Source organism: Aquarana catesbeiana, linkage group LG01 (assembly GCF_042186555.1).
Source record: "Aquarana catesbeiana isolate 2022-GZ linkage group LG01, ASM4218655v1, whole genome shotgun sequence".
Taxonomy (NCBI): domain Eukaryota; kingdom Metazoa; phylum Chordata; class Amphibia; order Anura; family Ranidae; genus Aquarana; species Aquarana catesbeiana.
The window spans coordinates 235812917-235830422 of NC_133324.1; the positions used below are offsets into that span (position 1 = coordinate 235812917).

General features: G+C 43.9%; 1 protein-coding gene across 3 annotated transcripts in view; it reads left to right on the forward strand.

Moving 5' to 3' along the window:
* HECTD4 (HECT domain E3 ubiquitin protein ligase 4) overlaps positions 1-17506 on the forward strand; it is a 282112-nt gene that overhangs the window by 103891 nt on the left and 160715 nt on the right. For all 3 annotated transcript variants that reach the window (XM_073625973.1, XM_073625959.1, XM_073625965.1), the window contains exons 9-11: positions 1802-1963; positions 15315-15428; positions 15893-16033. In XM_073625973.1, coding sequence (XP_073482074.1) covers positions 1802-1963; positions 15315-15428; positions 15893-16033 — 417 coding nt within the window. The remainder of the gene's footprint in view (positions 1-1801; positions 1964-15314; positions 15429-15892; positions 16034-17506) is intronic.

The following is a 17506-nucleotide window of genomic DNA, read 5'->3' on the forward strand; positions in this document are numbered from 1 at the left end:
CTTCACAGGAAGGAGTTAACAGTGGACAGTGCAGTCTCCAGTTATTCTGTTATCGAGGAGCAGGGGAGTTTCTTGCCATCCTTTGGCTGCGTGTTTCTATTGATGCACACAGTGTAGAGTCACACAACTGTAGTCCCTGCATGTAAGGTTGGCGCCATAGGATGTGGCAAGGGAAAGGAGCCACCCTGAAACAGGAAACCTGGGTCAGCGGTCATGGTACCAGCTTTACCTGGAACATAGAGAAGGAATAAAAGATAAAGAAGCTGCATACTGATCAAATCTGCTACTGAAAATAGAAAAAAAAGAAGTAAAGATTTACTATTGCTTTAACCACTTGCCGACTGCCTTACTGGGAAAGTATGTTCTTGCTTTGCAGTTTAATACTGGTGTTATGGCTACAGCTCGATGCCTTAACTTTGGTATTATCTTTAGCATAACTTTCTGATAAAAATACTCAGAGTGGCTAATTAGCCACTGTATCATGTTAAGAAGCTGCTGGAGGTAAACCCCCCTACCCCCAGTGGCTGGCCATTGAGATTAGCAAAGGAAAGATGGCCTCTGCTCATCTCGTTGACCTAGGCGACCGGGAGCAATGTCATGACACCACTTCCGGTTCACGCCTGATGTAAACAAGGCCTTTTTAAAGCATTAGATCAAATTATTTTTCTTTAATCTAAAGCGTCGCCTATGGAGACTTTAAAGTACTGTAGTTTGGCGCCATTCCACAAGCACGCGCAAATTTAAGACTTGACTTATTGGGTATCTATTTACTTAAAGCGGAGTTCCACCCAAAAGTGGAACTTCGGCTCATTTTACTCCCCCCCCCTTCGGTGCCACATTTGGCACCTTTTGGGGGGAGGGGGGGGCAGCATACCTGTCTTTAACAAGTATGCTTTACCCACTTCCAGGAGCCTCAGCCGCTGGTATTGACTACATGGCTGGGGCTCCCTCCTCCCCTGTCACCAGGCCAGTAGGAGAGAGGAGCGCAGCCTAGCAGGGTTCCCGGCATAAGCCGTAAGGCTTCACTGCCTGGTTCCCTTACTTGCAATGAAGGCGGCATGCACCCGACAGCTGATGGAAACATCAGCTGCGGTGCCGACATCGCTGGACTCCAGGACAGGTAAGTGATTATTAAAAGTCAGCAGCTGCAGTATGTGCAGCTGCTGGCTTTTAATTTTTGCAGTGGTGGGCGGACCTCCTCTTTAACATCCTATCATATTTTACAAAAAAAATTGTGTTTGACAAACAGCTGTGCAAGTACCATGTGACATAAAAAATTGCAACTTTTTTTTATTCTCTAGGGCCTCTGAGATATATGTATGTGTGTGTGTGTGTGTGTGTGTGTGTGTATGTGTGTGTATATATATATATATATATATATATATATATATATATATATATATATATATATATATATATATATATATATATATAAATGTTTGGGGGTTCTAAGTAGTTTTCAGTCCACAGTTTGTTTGATGTGCTACATGAGGACTTAAAACCTCTATCATCCATTCTTATCCTTAAAGGCCTATGCTTGATAAGCAATGAAGTCCCTGAGATGCAATCAATTCCAAGACCTACCGAGTGCAAGACCACTTATACTGACCAGTTTGCCATAATGTTGTTAGTACGGTTTTTCCAATCTGTTGATGCTACAAAAAATATTAATCGTTGCATTTCTACATGTAGCTCAAAAGGGCTACTTTATATAAAAAAAATTAATAAAATGCCATTGTACCAAATAAAAATGTAAATGCTTATCATATTGTAAAATTGTTTAATTTAATTTTTGTTACAGCTGCAAACACAAGCTGTGGCCTGCCCCTAAAAATGTTAAGAAAAACTCCCATGTACACATGTGGCACATATTTGGTACTTATAGTACCTCCCCCAGGAGGATCTGGCAGTTCTGCAACCAGGTCTTTGTTCGGTGGAACTACTGGCTTGTCGTCTCTAAAAAGTAAGTAGTGTGAAATGTGTCCTAATGCTTCCAGATACAGCTACTTCCTTCACATTTTGAAATACTAGTTCCCTGGCTGTCATTGGAGTACATTTAGTACTTTCTTTGTTACTGTCCCAGAAAGTTACATAAATTAGAAGTTCTGACTTCACTGACTTTGCTGACTTGCGTTCTTGATCCAGACCAGTGTATACGTTTTCAGAGAAAAGCGGAGGCAGCCAGGAAGCTGGTATTTTCAAAAATAGGCATGCAGTGGCAACCTTCATATTTCTCCCAGTACAGGATTTGCACTTTTTTTTTTTACTTAAACAAGATTTTATTGAACAAAAAAGAAAGCACACATGGATAAAGTGTTTGTGACATACTTCTGACAGAATTTACAGGATCGTATTTAGATATCACACAGCAACATCCCTCCACAATACATGCTATTAGTATATGACAATAAAACTGGTATCCTTTTCCTTAGGTTATACATTACTATGTGTATTGTACTGCTGTATCTTCAAGTCCACTCCCACACGTATCTCAGATGCAGAGACCAGTGAGAAGAAGAGTCATGGTACACTTATCCCCATTTAGGTGCTAATTTCAGGAGCCTTAAGCCACCTATCCCAGATCCTTTCATACTTCGAGGGACATCCTCTATGTGAATAGATAAGCTTCTTATTGGGCAGTGTATTATTGATTTCTTCTATACAGTGTGAGAGCTCTGGTGGATTGGGTCTCATCCAAACTCTAGCTATACCTTTCCTTGTGGAAAATAGGCTTTCGTTCAGGAATATTTTGGTAAATGTATCTAATTCCGGTTCAGGAAATTTACCTAGGAGACACGGCATAGGGGAGCCCGTTATGTCATGTAGGAACTGTATCACCTGTGACCAGAATGTCTTAATCTTGGGGCATTGCCACAGCAGGTGATAGAATGTACCTGTAGCTTGGCTACTCATTGGACAATTGGAGGACTGGTCTCGCTTATACTTGGAGATTCGAAGCGGTGTGAGGTATGATCGGTGTATTATGAAAACTTGAGTAAGTTGGTGAGATAGCCTGGGAGAGACCAATTTACATGTGTCTAAGGCATCACTCCATTCCTCATCTGCCACAGGCCCCATCTCTTCCTCCCATCTAATCTTCAAGGCATATGCTGATGTGGTCGCCTGGGGGAGTGCTAGCATGCCATAAAATTGAGAAATTAGTTTTTTGGGGTCGGGGCATTTGATGGCTTCCATTAAGGGACAAGTGCCAAGGGAGAGGTCGCCTGAAGACATTTGGTTTGGGAGTATAAACTCAGATTTCAGCCTGTCAAAATTTTTCAATTTTCCATCGTGACTGATATGTGACAGATAGAATATTCCTCTAGAGCTCCACACCTCACTGTCTGGGATTGAGTTGAATTCTGGCAGGACTGCATTGTGCCATAGGGGGATGTATTAATGGAATATGGGTAAGTTGAGTTTGACTGAGACTACGGTCCACACCCTTCTGATATGGTACAACAGGGACCTGCGCTCGTCAAGCCTGCCTTCACTTTCCACTTTCCCTACTATTGTCACAAAGGGATCACCGGTGTTTTGTGACTACCCAGGACAAAAGAAACAAAGGAACCTATCCTTGTCTGTCTTGTCAATGAAGAGCTTGTGCCTATTTTTTCCCCATATAAATGATTTTAGAATGGCTTCCATCGATTTCAAATGTCTAAGCACCAGATACACTGGCGTGTGCCAGATCATATATAATATTTTGGGCAAGAGAACCATTTTTACAAGATTTATTCGGCCCATCAATCCTAATGGGAGGCGGGCCCATATCTGGGTCTTTTGCCTAAGCATTTCATAGAGTGGAGTCATATTGAGCCAAATGAAATCAGCTGGGTCCCGTGTGGTCCGTGTTCCCAGGTATTTAATGCTATCTACTCTGTAAGGGGAGCATAGCTCTGTCTCTAGGAGGTGGGTAGCTGTCCTGGGGGAGTATCTGGGATTTATCCCAGTTGATGCGGAGTCCGGAGAAAGTGCCAAACATTTCTATCAGGGCTAGGGCAGTCAGGAGAGAGTTAGCCAAGTCATCCTAATACAGCAGAGTATCGTCAGTGTAAGTGTTGATTTTTTGCGTTACCTCCCCCCTACTAAGCCCTACTATATCAGGGTGTGCGCGTATGGTTATCACCAGTGGATCTGCTGCCATCGCATAAAGCAGTGGCAACAGAGGGCATCCCTGTCTTGTTCCCCTGGTAAGGGGGAACTGTTTAGAGGGCCACCCATTGGTGACCACCCTAGCAACCAGGGCCTGATATAACAAATGAATCCACTTTATAAATTTAGAGCCAAGGCCAAATTTGCCCAGGCAGGCCCATAGGTATCCCCACTCGACCGAGTCGAATGCCTTGGCAGTGTCCAGAGCCACAATTATCCTGGACCCCGGGTTGTCATGGGTGTTCTGAAGGTTGATAAACAGACGCCTAAGGTTGAAGGAGGTATTTCTGCCTGGCATAAATGCCGCCTGGTCCCCATGCATCAATGATAAGATTACTTTATTGAGGCAGATGACAAGCACTTTTGCAAGTATCTTGACATCCACCTTAAGTAAGGAGATGGGGCGGTAGGATTCTGGGAGATGTGGGTCCTTACCGGGTTTGGGAATCAGTACTATCGTTGCTTCCCTCATGGATTCTGGTAGTTCGGAGTCTGTAAAGATGGAGTTGTAAAGCGACCGTAGTCTAGGAGCAAGTAGTTCAGACTATGTGGAGTAGAATTCCACCTGTAGGCCATCTGAGCCCGGAGCCTTAGACCTGGGGAATTCCGCTATCGCCCCAGAGATCTCATCCACCGTGAGTGGTGCCTCTAGTTTCTCAACCTGCTTCTCAGTCAACTGAGGGATATGTAGCTCAGAGAGGAATGGCTCTATCATGGATGTATCATCTGGGGCCAATGTGGTATATAGTGAGGTAAAAAAGTTTTTGAATTGCATCGCGACTTGGCTAAGCTCTGTTATCAGTGCATCTCCAGAAGAGCGATGTGAAATCACCACGGGCAGTCTCTCCTCGCAATGCACCAGATAGGCCAAAAGTTTTCCAGCCCCTTCCCTGTGTACGAATGATTTTTGTCTGCAAAAGAATAATTTTCGCCTAGGCCCTAGACTTTTCATAATGCATTAAGTCCACTGTCCTAGAACGTAGTTTGAGATTAGTGGCTCTATCACTAGTGGGGTCTTCCATGAATGCCCTCTCCGTCGAGAGAAAACCCTCCGTGGCTTCAGTCATTGTTGTTTCTGAGGTGCGCTTAATCTTATTGATATGCATAGTAAGTGTCATGCGAGCGTGGGTTTTAAATGCGTCCCAAACTATCTGTTGTGATGCAGTGCCTCCATTAGTGGTTAAGTATTGTTTCCAGGTCAGTTATGTCATCTCCCTCTGGGAGCAGCGTCCGCCAGAAGGGGTTTAACCTCCATGTAGCTGGAGGTCTGTTATGTGGCAAGGATAGCGTGGCCCAGTAGGGACAGTGATCTGAGAGTGACCTAGGGGAAAATCCCACGTCCGTAGTAGGGACTGGGACAGAAGGATGAGGTCTATTCGGGACATGGAGTGGTGGGATGAGGAGAAGCAAGAGTAGGCTCTCTCTGTGGGATTCTTGGATCTCCAAGAGTCCACTAGATTGAAGTCTCTCAGCAACCTAGCAAATTGCGTCTGGTGGGGGGATGTCCTTTGTGGTCTTGGACCTACATAGTCTATCATAGTGTGGATCTAGGACATTTTTAAAACCGCCCAGCCATATCACTGGAATAGAGGGGTGTAATGCCATAAAGCTAAACCCGGCAGACAGTGTGGCAGAGTTGAACGGTGGTGGTATATAGAATGCCATCAAAGGTATCAAATCTCCATGCATCTTGACTTTTAAGAATACATATCTGCCCTCTGGGTCTATCTCTGAGTCCTGGAGCTCGAAGTGTGTGGTCTTTGCAATGAGGACCGAAACCCCTCTACAGTGGATGGTGCGGACGGAGTGGTAAGTCCACCCCACCCATGGACGTTTAAGTGTCAGCAATACTGGGCCCTCGGCATGAGTTTCCACCAGAACTGTTACATCAGCCCTTTGTTCTTTGAAAAGTGAAAATATGGCCGACCTCTTAAAGGGTCCCGCATGCCGCGGACATTCCATGTGAGGAATTTCAGGGTGGCCATGGGTTATAAGTAGGGTTGTCCCGATACCACTTTTTTTGGACCGAGTACAAGTACCGATACTTTCTTTCAAGTACTCGCCGATACCGATTACCGATACTTTTTTTTTTAAATGTCACGTGACATTGTTTTTTTGTTTTTTTTTTTTTTTTTAACAGTGCTTGCTTTTTTTTTGGGGGGGGGGGGGGGGGGTGAACGGTGTATGTGTGTGTTTTTTTTTTTTTTTTTTTTTTTTTTTTTTTTTTATTTACAACTTTTATTTTTTACAATAATTTTTTTTATTCTTTATTGTTTTTTTTTTTTTTTGTTTTTTTTTAATCAGCCCTTTTGGGGGGCTTTGGTGAGATATCAGGGGTCTTAACAGACCTCTGATATCTGCCCCTTGAGCCAGAGAAAGAGACAGAGGATAGAGATTCCCCAGTCCCTTTCTCTGCAGCCTCAGCTGCACTGAGAATGAATGGAGAGAAGACAGCAGCTTCTCTCCATTCATAAACTGACACATCGTAATCACAGGAGATTACAAAGTTTCAGTTATTGTGAATGGACAGAGTCAGCTGACTCTATCTATACACAAAGGAAGGAGGAGGGGGACTGAGGAACGGAGGGGGAGAACGGAGGGAGACAGATAAGGAGAGAGGAACGGAGGGAGACAGATAAGGAGAGAGGAACGGAGGGGACAGATGAGGAGAGCAGAACGGAGGGGACAGATAAGGAGAACAGAACGGAGGGGAAAGATAAGGAGAGCAGAACGGAGGGGACAGATAAGGAGAGCAGAATGGAGGGGGACAGTGGAGAGGCACAGAGGAAAGGAGGGGGCACGGAGGAGGATGCAGTGACAGTCAGCGGTGAGCGATCACCGCTGTATGTCACTAAAGCAGCTGAAAGCCGCTGGGGGAGAATCTTGTAACTCCCCCATGCGCCGATCACAGCTGTCTTCCAGGTATCGGGGGAAGCATCGGGAGCATTTGCCCGAGTACAAGTACTTGGGCAAATGCTCGGTATCGGTATCGGGACAACCCTAGTTATAAGGATTAGTTTGTGGAACTCCAGGACTCTGAGTCCCCCCAGTAGTTGTCTCATACATGTACGCATCTTAGGAAGATGTATCATCTAGCAGTATGATCCTTTTGTCATAATAGCAAGTAAAAGAACCAGTAAGGCTCGGTTCACACTGGGGCGACTTGTCAGGCGACCTAGTCGCCTGACAAGTCGCCTCCCGTTCTGTGCTATGGAACCGTTCTAATCGCGTCGCTCCGACTTAGAAAAAGGTTCCTGTATTACTTTGGGGGCGACTTGGGGCGACTTGCATAGACTTCTATGCAGAAGTCGTCTCGCAAGTCGCCCCGGCAGTCGTTTGCAGGTCGCCTCGCTGAGGCGACCTGCAAGTCGTGCCGCCCATGTGTGAACCGAGCCTAACGAGGTAAGTTAGCATGTCATCTTGCAACAAAAAACATAAGTCCCCCCCACCGCACCCTGCACTGTCCCCAACTGGCGTGGGCATGAACCCCTAACTGCCAACATGTCATAAACATAGTCCAACCTGTGAAGAAAAGGTTAGTGGGCAGCAGGTCATGTTCAGAAGCCGCTAATTCTGGATATGCATACAGTTCAAAATTTTGAAGGATATGTGCAGCTCAGCACTTGGGCAGTCTGTGCCATCGCAGGTTGCTCGCTGTAATGAGTGGGGCGAAACTTTGTTGTGTAACGTAACACATTACAGGACATTGCTCACTCCAGTGAGTGAGCTCTCTAGGGTGATGTCTTCCTCTGCCGGTAAATGCCAGTGAATGAAGAAGTTTTGTTCATAAACGGGATGTTGGAGATGGACCGGGCCTTAAATGGGTGCATAAGTCATTTCAGCAAGTAGGGAGCTGGGAGGGGGAGGTAAGTGCATGCTGATGCAATGATCCCTAGTGGCAATCATGTCTCATCTCAGAGGAAATACTGGGTGAGGGCTGAATGGGGCCCACACTAGTGTGACATTCCCTGAGTCAAGATCCCAGGATGAAAGTGACAAATAGAACGGCATGAGACAGTCAATTCACTCTGTGCCACTTCTGAAGGGTGGCAGGGTGCAAGGATGCATAGGGGTCAAAAGGAGAGAGAGGGAATGAATAAACAGGTTTACTTATCTGTGGGTCTCCCTCTGTTCAATCCACGCCATGGCAGCCTCAGAGTCTTCAAAGAAATGAGCTGGGAATAACATGGCATACTTGATGTTTTTAATGTGGAGGCGCCGTTTAGCTTCTGTAAATGACTTGCGTCTGCGTTGTACTTCTGCCGAGAAGTTTGGAAAAACAGCAACCATCTTGTTTCCGAACAGGATGCTTCCTTTTTCAATGCTGAGGCGCAGGATGGTATCTCTATCCCTGAAATTGAGAAATTTCGCAATGAAAGTGCGAGGGGGTGCCTCAACTGGTGGCGGCCTTCCCGACATGCGATGTGCACGCTCTACAAGAAACGTAGGGGAGAATGCCTCCCTGCCATATGTATCGCTGAGTAGCCTCTCCAGAAACGTGGGGGGGGCCTTTCCCCTCCACCCCCCTTGGGCAAATGATGAACGATGAACCGAAGATTACAGCAGCGGAGTCTGTTCTCGATATCGTCTTGTTTCTAGAGAAGCTGATTCACTTGCATGGCATCTGTGGAGTTTTGCAAGGGGGGAGGGAGTCTTCCACACTGCTCAGATGGGCCTCTGCCTCAGTGACCCTCTCCATCAGCTTCTGAAAGTCCTGCCTCACCAGGGAGATATCAACTTTTACCTCCTCTATCTTGGCTGTAAGATTCATCTGGCAGGCTGTAACAGCCTCTTGACAGGCCGTGATGGCTTCAAGGACCTTCGCTGTGTCCGCCCCCATGGAGGCTTCTTCCTTTGGCACGTCGTCGCCATCTTGTCCCAGGGGGTCCTTCTCTTTTCGGCAGTATTTACCGAGTTTAGCCACTGCGTCTGAGGTTTTTTTTCTGTGTGAACATGATCCCGGCAGGTTCACAAAGTGGCGACGGCCGTTCACGGGCTTCTGGGAGTGCACGGTGTAGTAGGATTAGTGGTTAAGGATGTTCGACCGGCGGAGCTCCAGTCCCTAGCGTCCTATCACATGCTGCTCCAGGCCACGCCCCCCACAGGTTTTGCACTTTAAGAAGACCTTTGCTAGGCACTATGTTTATCTAACATGGCCACATCTTTTAGTTAACATTTTTGAACATTTGCTATGGTGTTTTTGTACTTTCACTACAATATATGCAAGAATTTGTTAATAAAGAAAAGGAAGCCTGTGTAAGCCCTGAGACACTCCAGTTGTAGTTCACATGGGTCTGAGATTTGTCTTTCTACTCCTTGTGACAGTGCTAGGCCAACTACCAAGGACCAGTCAGTTGCTTCTCTGTGTACCGGAAGGTACTGGATTTTTTTTTTTTTTCACTGCATGGACAAATCACGTTTTTGATTGTAAAGATTACTTTACTTTTTTTTTTTTTTTTTACTTTGGCTAGAACAAATGAGGGTTATAACCCTCGTCAATTTTTTTTTTTTTTGCCATCTGTGTCCCATTGTGTAGCTTTCCCTTCACTTCCTTTCCCATATTCAAACAGGAAGTGAAAGGAAATCCCTGCAAATTAAGGGAATTCCTTGGGGACCCCCAGGTCACCAGGGCTAGCGTCTCTTTAGAAGATTTCCCTTCTATTACTTTTCTGGGGACAACCCAAAATTTGGGATTTTCTCTTACTTTCACTTTCCATGAGAATAGTAAATGGAACTAATAGAGAGGGTGAATCTCCCTAACATGTGCACAGACAGCAATACAAACCTTACAGGTGTTCTAATCCCTCTGCACTCTTATCTAAAATGAAGAAAAAAAAGTTTTGCCTTTTTAGTTGTAGTTTAAAACCTACATCAGCCTACTCTTCTTCCTTTTTTTTTTTTTTTTTTTTTTGTCCTCTCCAAAGTGAACTGAATTCTCATAGGAATGAATTTCCCTATTGAAGGATATTCCCTCACCTGTTGCTCTGATGACAATTCAGAATTTTTGTGTTCCCTCACTCAGTGACAGCGGTCACCAAGACGAATAGAGATTGAACCTCCCTAGCAGGCACACAAGCAATAAAAACTTGACCGGGGGTCTAACCTTTCCCTACTCAATCCAAAACTAAAAACATTTGCCTTTAACACTTTAAAGTATAACTTAAGACAGTGGCGTACCAAATGGTCCATCCCCAGGTGCCACACATTTGGGGGGGGGTAGTGGTATTTAAGCATCCCCACAGACAGTTCCCCAAAATTCACATAACCGTTCTTGTATGTGTCAGGTTTTTATTGTACCTCAATCCTGTACTGAAGACAGGAAGCGGGGAACTTTTTAATTTTTTTATTTATTTATTTTTTAATCTGGAGGGATACAGCAGCTCGGTCCGCATAAGCTGATGATTTGATTTTCCTGATGAGATACAACAGCGGAGATGTCAGCATTCAGCAGCTAGATGGGAGAGGAGAGAATAGCACAGCCTGCAATACAAGAGGCAGAGTGAATTTCCAGCCCCTGACTACAGTGGTGCACAGAGTTTGTTTCCCTACACTTGGACTAAAGAGAGAGAGCAACACCTTCTGCCAGCATTAAGAGCACATGCTAATTTCTGCAGTGTGACATAATGGATGTTAGCAGAACAGCTCCAGAGAACAAGACCATCCAGGCTGTAGTCTGACACCAGCCAGGCTTTTGTTAAAACTCCTCTGTATAACAGACAGAGCACCTGCATTTCTTTCTGCCAGCACAAATCATGGCTCTCACAGAAACCCTCATAGGGAGAAAAGAATGTCGGAAGTCTGTGCTCTGTCTATCAATCTGGTTGCCTTATCTTTGACATAAACATTGCTGGTGTCACAATACAAGCTGAATATCCCACTCTAGAAAGAAGCCAGGACTCTTGCGCACCAACTGTCTGAGCCGATTCAGTGTAATTGGACCGCAGGTTAGCCTGTCATTGTATGCTGCTGTATTTCTTTATACAGTGTTGCGATCATAAACTTGAGTACAGCAGCATGCAATCAGTCATGTCAATGACAGGCTGTACACGGCACCTGGGCTGCCTAGACGGTGGAACGGCAAACTACGACCAGCTCTGCAGTCTCCGACCAGCTCTGCAGTCTCCGACCAGCTCTTGTATCTTGTCTGCAGTCTCTGATCATCTCCCTTCATTTCCTGTCCCAAAGCCAAAACAGAAATTGAGAGCATATCCCTGCAAATGATAGGAATCCAGGGTTGCTAGAACTAGTGTCCCAATTGGAAGATGTCCCCCCTATTACTGTTATAGGGACAACCCAAGATTTGGGATTTTCTTTCACTTTTGATGTCAAATTGTAAACATGATAAATAGGGTGAATCCCACAAATGGCGGCACAGACAGCAATAAAAACCTGGCAGGTGTTCTAATCCCTCTCCACTCTATTCAAAACTAAAAAATAGTTTTGGCATTTAGTTATAATTTAGATTTTTATTGGTTTTATTGGCTTATAACAGAGCTGCTTATGTTGGCCTTCCTTTTATTAAGAAAAGAGCTCTTATGTGAATGTGCTGAGAGATAGTAGTGTTAAAGTGATTGTAAAGTCTCATATTTTTTTCCCATAGAAATAACAAGCATGTTATGCTTGCCTGCTCTGTGCAAATCCCCTGCCCAGGTCCTTCTCCTCTTGGGTGCTCTTCAGCTCTCCTGGTCCCACCCTCCTGTCAAGTGCCCCCCACAGCAAGCAGCTTGCTATGGGGGGAACCCGAGCAGAGCCACAGCTCCCTGTGTCCATTCAGACATGGAGGCCCAGTTCATCCCTACCTCTTCTCTCTCCTGATTGGCTAACTGACTTGGACAGCAGTGCGAGCCAATGGGCTCGACCTATCAGGATGGCCGAGTCACTTGTGGACATTACTGGACAGAGATGGGACTCAGATAAGTATTAGGGGGGATGCTGCACGCAGAAGGCTTTTTATCTTAATGCATAAAAAAACCTTCTGACTTTACAACCCCTTTAGAAGTTTGTGTCTTTTTAAATAATACATGTAACCACTGTAGAGAGCAGTCTATCAGCTGTGTTTACATAAGAGACCAATGTCAATCCAATGCTCTGTTCTCTATATTGATTTTTGTTACACATTTTCCAGATTGTTCTCTTATTTCCCACTTAGCTGTAATTTTAGGGCTAGGACACCTGTGGCTTCTGTGTCTAAAGTTATTTCTGTTTTAAGAAATGATAGCTCTGTTGCATTTAGGAGAAGTCTGGTGATTATAAAAATTGTTCTAGATTGTGAGCATGGCTGGTGATTACTAGACCATTTGTGAGCTGCTTAAAGGTGATAAGAAATGCCTCAATCAGTTGTAGGTAATCATCACACAAGGAGATTTTTAGATACATTCTTACATTCTGTGGGATTAGCTGGGGGTGGACAGATAGATCAGAGCATGCAGCTCCTGCTCTGCATTCTCAGTGCTGCCTGTCACAAACATGGCAAAACAGAACTAATCGCTCCTAATCAACAAAGGAGCTTGAACCCCTTTTGCTAACTAGCAGCAGTATCTGCTCCATCGTTTATGTATACAAGAGTGGTGCATATTTGTGCTTGCACCACTCTTTAAATCTTCCCTTTCTCTCTTCCCTGTGCTATTGGGGTGGAGGGGGGTAAAGCTGCTTTAAATATGATCTAAAACAACTAACAACTTTCTCATCGTTTTGTAAAACTTTTGTTACGTTACAGCCTTATTCCAAAATAAATTCAATTCATTATTTTTCTAAAAATTCTACAAACAATACCCCATAATGACAACATGAAAGAAGTTTGTTTGACATCTTTGTAAATTTATTAAAAGTAAAAACCAGAAAAATCACATGCACATAAGTATTCACAGCCTTTGTCATTGCAATTGAGCTCAGGTGCATCCTGTTTCCATTGATCATCCTTGAGATGTTTCTACAACTTGATTGGCGTCCAACTGTGGTAAATTCAGTTGATTGGATATGATTTGGAAAGGCACACACCTGTCTATATAAGGTCTCACAGTTAAGGCCGGGTTCACACTGGTATGACATACGCTCCGACTTTGAGAGCACATGTCGCATGACGTGTGCAAATCAATGATTCCGTATGAGAGCAGACTTAACTGGTCCGACACAACTCGGTCCAACTTTGAAAAAGGTTACTGCACTACTTTGGTCCGACTTCAGCCCATTGAATGTCATTGAAGTGGAACCAAGTTGGATCATCATCTTAACTGATCTGACTTGTGACATCCGACATGGTGATTACAGCAGCAGTAAAAGGAATTTATGTCACACTGGGATTGTTTTGATTGCTCAAAGGACAAGTCAGACATCTCAAAGTCGGAGCAAAATCTTATCCTGTTCATTCAAGTTGGATGGAAGTAGGACCGATGTATGGTAAAGTAGAATGACAGTCGTAAAACAGTCGTGTCGTACCAGTGTGAACCCAGCATAACAGTGCATGTCAGAGCACAAACCAAGTCATGATTTCCAAGGAATTGTCTGTAGACCTCCGAGACAGGTTTGTATCGAGACAGATCTGGACAAGGGTAAAGAAACATTTCTGCAGCATTGAAGGTCCCAATGAGCACAGTGACCTCCATCATCAGTAAATGAAGATGTTTTTGAACCACCAGGACTCTTCCTAGATCGGGCCACCTGACCAAACTGAGCAATCGGAGGAGAAGGGCCTTAGGGAGGTGACCAAGAACCCGATGGTCACTCTGACAGAGCTCAAACATTTCTCTGTGGAGAGAGGCGAACCTTCCAGAAGAACAAACATCTCTCCAGCACGCCACCAATTAGGCCTGTATGGTAGAATGGACAGATGGAAGCCACTCCTCAGTGACTGCCCGCTTGGAGTTTGCCAAAATGAACCTGAAGGACTCGGACCATGAGAAACAAAATTCTCTGGTCACATGAAACAAAGATTGAACTCTTTGTCCTAAATAGCAAGCGTCAGGCTGGAGGAAACCAGGCACCGCTCATCACCTGGCCAATACCATCCCTACAGTGAAGCAAGGTGGTGACAGCATCATGCTGCGGGGATGTTTTTCAGCAGCAGGAACTGGGAGACTAGGGAAAGATGAATGCAGCAATGTACAGAGACATCCTTGATGAAAACCTGCTCCAGAGTGGACTGGGGCGAAGGTTCATCTTCCAACAGGACAATGACCCTAAGCATACAGCCAAAATAACAAAGTAGTGGCTACGGGACAACTCTGTGAATGTCCTTGAGTGGGCCAGACTAGAACCTGATTGAATATCTCTGGAGAGATTTGAAAATGCCTGTGCACCAATGCTCCCCATCCAACCTGATGGCGCTTGAGAGGTCCTGCAAAGAAGAATGGGAGAAACTGCCCAAAAATTGATGTGACAAGTTTAGCATCATACTCAAAAAAAGGCTATAATTGGTGCCAAAGGTGCTTCGACAAAGTATGGGATTTTTTTTCATTTTTAAAAAGTTTGCAAAGATTTCAAACAGACTTTTTTCACGTTGTCATTATGGGGTATTGTCTGTAGAATGTGGAAGAAAATAATGAATTTAATCCATTTTGGAAAAGGATGTAATATAACAAAATGTGGAAAAAGTGAAGCGCTGTGAATACTTTCTGTATGCACTGTATGAATGTGACTAAAGATCTCAGTCTCTTCCCTTGCGGGCAGGGACTGATGTGAATGTACAATATATATGTAAAGCGCTGCGTAACTTGACAGCGCTATAGAAGTACCAATAATAAATAGATTACCTATAGGGAGCCTTTTAAAAGGCCTGGATTTGTTCCTAAATGTACATAATATAACTGGATACTATAATTTACAGGTAAAGTTGATCCAGGGAATATCCGATTGTCTCTTGTGGGATCAGGAAGGAAATTTTTTCCTTGCTGTAAATTGTATAATTGTTGCACCCCCCCCCCCCCCACCTTTTTTATTGGTTGAATTAGATGGACTTGTGTCTTTTTGTCAACCAGACGAACTGTAACTATGAGTACTTATTGAAAGAAGGAGATCCGTTTTGTGCTTAGGGATTTAAAATTAGTCTTTACTTGTTTAATTTTTATAAACCAACAATATGCTTGTCGAGATCAGAACGTACTGCATGTTCTCCAAGCTTTCTGATTTTTCATATGAGCTAAATCATCATATATCTGTTGCAGTTCTTGCTTCCAGTCTGGTGTTTAATATTTCTGATGGGCAGTTCACAAACAGAGCCGACCTCATCGATGCTGCTGGCAGCTCTCTTGGACGTGGAGCACTAGTAACTGGACTTGGTAAGACCTATTTTGCTAAGACTTTTCACGCTTTTTTTTTCTGTTGTAGCCGTAAGTTACCAATAGTATTGTATTTAGAGTTTCATCATCTTCATAATAGCCCGAAAGGCAAAAACTTTTTTTTTTCCTTAGTTGTGAGCTAGGAGTAGGGAATGATTGAAACCCTTGTTTGTTGATTGCCATTGGAAAAATTCCCCTCACTTTCTGTCCTGGTAACACGCACCAACCAGGACACAAACTAAGAGGAAATATTCTAAGTGGCATTTTAAACTGCAATAAATAGGTGAGGTTTGAACTCTTCCTCTACTAAAAAAGTGAGATATCCTCTCCACTTTTCATCCTAGTAACACCTGCTCACCTGAGAGTTATTTTAACCATGTCGACTTGAAATATAAAAAAAAAAAAAGTTTTGACTATAGTTGTGCTTTAGTGACCTGGTTGTTTTTTGTGTTTCTATTTTGCAGGTGCTTGCTATGATACTATGAATAACATGATCTGGACCTGTTCCAATGATTACATTGATCAGTGGTGTAATCCAGGGAACCAGGCTTTCCATGTGGTTTGTCAGCGATTAGGGGTTACTCACATCATTGCTGATCCAAAAGGTATGGTTTATTTGCTGATTGATCAGACACGGTTACTTTATCTCTGTTAAGCCTATTTTTTTGGCCCAGTGGTTACCATTCATTTTTGTGGTATTTGTGTCAGCCTGCTTCATGATCACCCCACTATCCTTCTGGGCTTACATGCTTTTGCTCCACTTGCATCTGAATCCCACTAAACCAGACAAGTTATTTTGCATTGGCATCAATTATCCAAGAAAACTGGGTAAGAATGTAAGGCCTGGCCATATAATATACTATTTTCTTTTTGATTTACCAAAACCATATAATATGAGGTTAAAGAAGGAAATTGAATATGAAAATTCTATACTGTATGGCCAGGTTTAGAATGGATTTACAACTGCTGGTGTTTTTAATAACCCTGGGAGAATAGGCTTTTGTTGCCCTGAGGGAGTCTATTAAATTGTATCTTAAATCATTGTAGGTAAAAAGAGAAGATTCTCATATAGCAGCTATAAATAACATTCCTTTTCATAGTTTGAACAACATGGTTTCCACTGTCCTTGGTAGCAGGGCATTGGTGATCGAAAGTAAATCAGTGCAGAAAGTTTAAGGCGGGGGGCTAATTTATGTCAGACTATGGGAATGCCAATAACCCTACCCCATTCTGAGATACCAGGTTTTTGCTAGTGACCTGTATGCGATGGACTAGGGTCCTGACATCATCAAGACCAAAGCAAGGTCTATAGCCCTGCATTAGACATGATGATGCTGAGGGAAAGTCCACTACCAGAGCATGGGGATTCGAATGGGAAGAGAAGTGAAGAATCATGTAAGTAAAAGTGTTTGGCATGGATGGAGTTAAGCTGAGGCTGCCAACAGGTATTACATGCTGGGCTTGTGCCGTGGCTGAGATTTTTCTCTATTTGTTCCATCATGTAGTGGGTATCAATGTAAATCAAGGATTGATAAGGTAACTCAAGTGTTTTGTCAAGTCATTTTTTTTCCGGGTAGATGAAGAGGAGGAGGATTAAAACCCATGGGAGAGTTTTATTGCTATCTAGGACTGTGTTAGCGCTATTTGTTCCTTCACTTCCTGTCTTGGTAACACTGTTTTACCAGACAGGAAACAAGTAGAGCTTGCCCTTGTAGTAGTTAAGTAAATATCAAAATGCCTTGATAGGTGGATGTCAGTCCAGAGAACTGGACATTCCTAGGCAGGCGACATTTTGCATGCAGACTTCCTAGGTAATGCTCACATGTGATCCTGGGCCTCTGTGATTAAAAACAACTTGAACGCATTAGACGATAGTGGTGGGCCAGGGAAAGTGAGACTGGGAAGGAAAGATCTAGATCAGGGATATGCAATTAGCGGACCTCCAGCTGTTGCAGAACTACAAGTCCCGTGAGGCATAGCAAGACTCTGACAGCCACAAGCATGACACCTAGAGGCAGAGGCATGATGGGACTTGTAGTTTTGCAACAGCTGGAGGTCCGCTAATTGCATATCCCTGA